This window comes from Limulus polyphemus, unplaced genomic scaffold, assembly GCF_000517525.1.
Source record: "Limulus polyphemus unplaced genomic scaffold, Limulus_polyphemus-2.1.2 Scaffold222, whole genome shotgun sequence".
NCBI lineage: Eukaryota > Metazoa > Arthropoda > Merostomata > Xiphosura > Limulidae > Limulus > Limulus polyphemus.
In genome coordinates, this window is record NW_013665832.1 from 787381 (window position 1) to 791533 (window position 4153).

Here is a 4153-nt window from a genome sequence, read left to right on the forward strand (position 1 = left end):
TACCATTTTTCACACAAAAATTCATACAATCTAAGCTGATATGTGACTCATGGTTATCAAGGAGAAGAACAATAGGATGATCCTTAGAACATTTGACTGTCTTCACAAAATGTTCCATGAATTTTAGAAAAATTATATTCGGTCATCCAACCTGAAGGATATGCTGCACCGATACATCCAGCTGGTCCCCGTTTAGGAAGCGATCTTTGAAATGGACGCGTGGAAAAATAAACATACAAGGAACACTGTTTCCTAATGCACTGACTGCAGTAAGAATTGTCACAAGTGTATCTCTTTCACCTGAGGTTATCGCCCCCACTTTCTTTACACCTTTTTTGGCTACTATATGGACCGGTTTCTGAACGGTGGTTACCCCCGTCTCATCTAAATTATAAATATCTGATGGACTGAAATTAAACTTCTCATGCAAACGTGACAAATTGTCAAAAACATATCTACATTTATTTTGTTAACACTTGTCGCCCTGCTGAGACTCGTTGCTTCTGCCGTTCTTATTGATAATGATCCGTTCTTCTTCCGTAGCTCTATACGGGGTCGCTATTTTCGGTGTTGGCGGGGTTTTTACGGCCGGATGCCCTTCCTGACGCCAACCATCCCTTAACTTAGCAGTGTAAGACTAGAGGGAAGGCAGCTAGTCATCACCACCCACCGCCAACTCTTGGGCTACTCTTTTACCAACGAATAGTGGGATTGACCATCACATTATAACGCCCCAACGGCTAAAAGGGCGAGCATGTTTTGGTAAGATGGGGGCGCGAACCTGTTTTACAGAATAAACTTTAAAATTACAGACACTTGCAACTTGTGATATGCAGGCATGTCATATGTTGTCTACTGCTTTAGTGAAACAGATATTTTAAAATATTTTTGGTTTTCCAGTTTACATGTTGTAATGTTGGTAATACGTAGTCCATAAGGTCGTTAAGATTACCTTGTTCTAATTGTTTCGTTTCTTTGTTTTGTATAATAGGTGATTTCTTTTCTGCCCGAAAGTATATTCCAGAAATATATAGCATTTGGGTTAAAAAGATTGACACTGTAATGTTCTTTACCGAATGATTATGTAAATGACAAATGTAATAACAAATACTATGAGAGAACAAAGATCATGAGGTGACGTCGTCAACTGGACAAAGAAAGCGAGTTTACCTGTTGAATTCAAGTACTTTTATTTACCCAAATTTCTACTAGTAGATCATCAAATGAAGATCACTTTTAAGAACATTTTTTCAATTTGACGGAGACTTAATCTTGACGGAGAAAAAGCTGTAAAGCTAAATATAGCCTAGTAGAAAGAACTGTTATTTCTTCTGTGTAGGTACACATAGTGTTTTCTATTTGTTTGCTACAATAAATGTTTTAGTCATTTATTCACGTTTGTCCAGACTCGTTATTTTATATTTAAAGAAACTCAGTTAAGTTATCTATTACAGATTATTTCATTTATTTCTTGATAAAAACCTGCTGTTATCTGTCATGCCCTCTTGCCTGGAAAATGAGAAACATAATTAGTTCTTTATTTGTTCAGCATATATATACGAGCTTACAAGTTTTTATTCATTTCACACTACTTATTGCACTTAATTTTCAATTCTAATAAAAGTCGCCAAATGTGTCAACAGCTTTACTTAAAACCTATAGATACCTACCCTGTAGCTAAATATGGCGACATATTAGATATTGGACAAGGCAATTCTCTTTCAGGTCATCAAAGAGGCCGACGCGGACTTGCCAACATCCCCTGAGCATTGACACAATGTGATTGGGGTCAACCTGTTGCCAGGTGCCGGTAATACCGGCAGCAGGTTATGAACACATTGCGGACAGGTTACCAGTTTGTTCGTGTTTCGTGCAGAGCATCTTTATGTGTCATTTATTAAAACGTCGAACTTGAAAGGAGTCGGACGCGTTTTATTTTGTTCATAACTCAACTATATTTTTTTATTATTTATTTGAAATTTACAGAGTTTGTACATGAAGACATCTAGTAAATTATTGAAGTGTGGTATATTGTAAAACATTTTCCTATATGGAGTGGAACTGCACAAAAGTTGCATATGTATCACATTTCACTTCTTTCCCATGGGCAGTACAAATTCTGCAGGATCTGGTAGGAAATTTTTTTTCCTGTAAATGAAATGAACAAAGGAATATGCTGTTTCATATCACCAGACAGTTTCCTGGTAGATCCTTATGTGGGGCTCTCCTTGTACCTTCAGATGATGGACCAGGTTCGTTCCTCTCTTGTTCCAGTGAGCCTTCTTTTTCTTTGTCAGTAATCCATTCTCTTGCCACAGAGAGGAGGAACCGCTTATATTTTTTTTCTATTGATTCAGGGCTTTGTAGGTTATATATGAATTGAAAAGACCGCTATTTATTAGATAAAGTACTACCTTTTTTTGTCCATTTCACTGTTTTTCTGATAATGGTGTAGTATGAGAGGTACCGATTTGCACGATCAACACCTTTCATGTGGGCATTGTATTGGATAACACACACAGGTTTTTTTATTTCTTCTCCAGTTATTCGATTTTTCTTTCCTGTCTAGAAACAGATGAGTCATGGATGGCTGAAACAATTTTCACTTCTCTCTTGTCTTTCCATATGAAAACGAGAACATCACCTTTTCAATGGAAAGCTGTTTCATCATTTTTCATCATTGAAACTTCAGCCTTCAAGGCTTGGCGACAACTTTCTATTCACTATGATTGTTCCACAGACTCCTTTTTTATGTTCTAGGAACAGATTTGCAATGGAAGTACTATTGTAATAATTGTCCTGATTTATGTGGCACCACGATCCAAGATTGGGAGCAAGAACTGGAAGAATAGTTTCCTCTAATTTTTTCCCCTCACCAGTATAAATCTCATGTTACAAATATAACCTGTAGCACTCTCACATATCATTCTCACCAGACCATATTTTATGATTTTTACAGGGTTGTATGTTCAGAATCTTAGACGTACTCTCCATGTAATCATGCCCTCATCCAATGACAACTGTTGCTTTGATTTGTTTAGTGTCTTGAATTTATCGAGGAAATAATCCAGTACTGGTTGAATTTTGAAGAGCCTGTCTGAAGACTTATCCATTTTCTGATTATCATTGAAATGCCAAAATGTTCAAATCTGTTTCGGATCATTGCCTGCGAAAATACTGGGTTAATCAAAAGAGGATCTGTTGACCAATAATCTTTCCAGTTATATTTCCTTGTCTGTCCCATTAGTAGAAGAAAGCCTAGAAATTTCCTCAAGTCTGTAGGTGTAACTTCAGACCATTGAAGTCCTTTAGATGACATTTTATGTTTCTCTGCAGTTTGATTATGGTAGGTACACATTTCCTGATAAAACATTTCAAACAAGTCGTCACCAAACATTAGACTTGTCACGGCAGCAATACTTTCGGGCTCGGATGGAGTTATAATGACTCCTGGATTTCCTTCAAGCATTTCCAAGTTCGGTGGAATATCTATTTGTGACCAATTATCATTATAACAACGGGAAAACAAATCAAGAACAGGAACATTTGTAGAATCATCATCATCACTTTCTGTTTCAGAATCAGTTGAGAGCACAACAGAATCCACATCAGAATCTCCACCTTCACTTGGAAGATCTGACAAATTATCATCAAATAGTTCAGTTATTATCTTATCTTCACTCAACACGTTTCGTTTTCTGTGAGAAGTCATTTATAAGAATATAGGTATTATAAGCAAAAGTCTGAAAATAATAACCGTCCGACACTTTTCGAACGCAAAATTTTAATAAATGGCACACAAAGACGTTCTGCACGAAACACGAGTAAACTCGCGACCCGTCCGAATTGTGTTAGAGTGACGCAGTCTTGCAGAGTATACATTACTGCAGGTCTGGAGTATGGCTTAAACTAACCTCACAAATATTAAACCCATCAAACCTTACTGTGGGAGCTTGTCTATTCTCTTCACTATAATGGCAAAACTTTGAAGACGGGCCCATCGTACATAGAATTTGACTCCCACCAACCGGGAACATTTCTGCGGACGCCCATGTTAACAGCGGTTTTGTCCATCTGATACTTGTCGGGAAAATACCACAAACTAATTACTTGAGTACACACTACCTTCGGCAAATAATCAATCAATTTCCTC

The 4153-nt window shown here is 37.2% G+C and overlaps 1 protein-coding gene across 1 annotated transcript; it reads right to left on the bottom strand.

The window, feature by feature from the left end:
* Positions 1 to 3037: 3037 nt before the first annotated feature.
* Positions 3038 to 3712, bottom strand: LOC106478539. Its single transcript, XM_013939088.1, has one exon. The coding sequence runs from the start codon at positions 3710 to 3712 to the stop codon at positions 3038 to 3040; it is 675 nt and encodes a 224-aa protein (XP_013794542.1).
* Between the last annotated feature and the right edge of the window lie 441 nt (positions 3713 to 4153).

What these genes read in the sequence shown, in the direction of transcription:
- LOC106478539 (XM_013939088.1), bottom strand. Translation starts at nt 3,712, where the DNA reads ATGACTTCTCACAGAAAACGAAACGTGTTGAGTGAAGATAAGATAATA.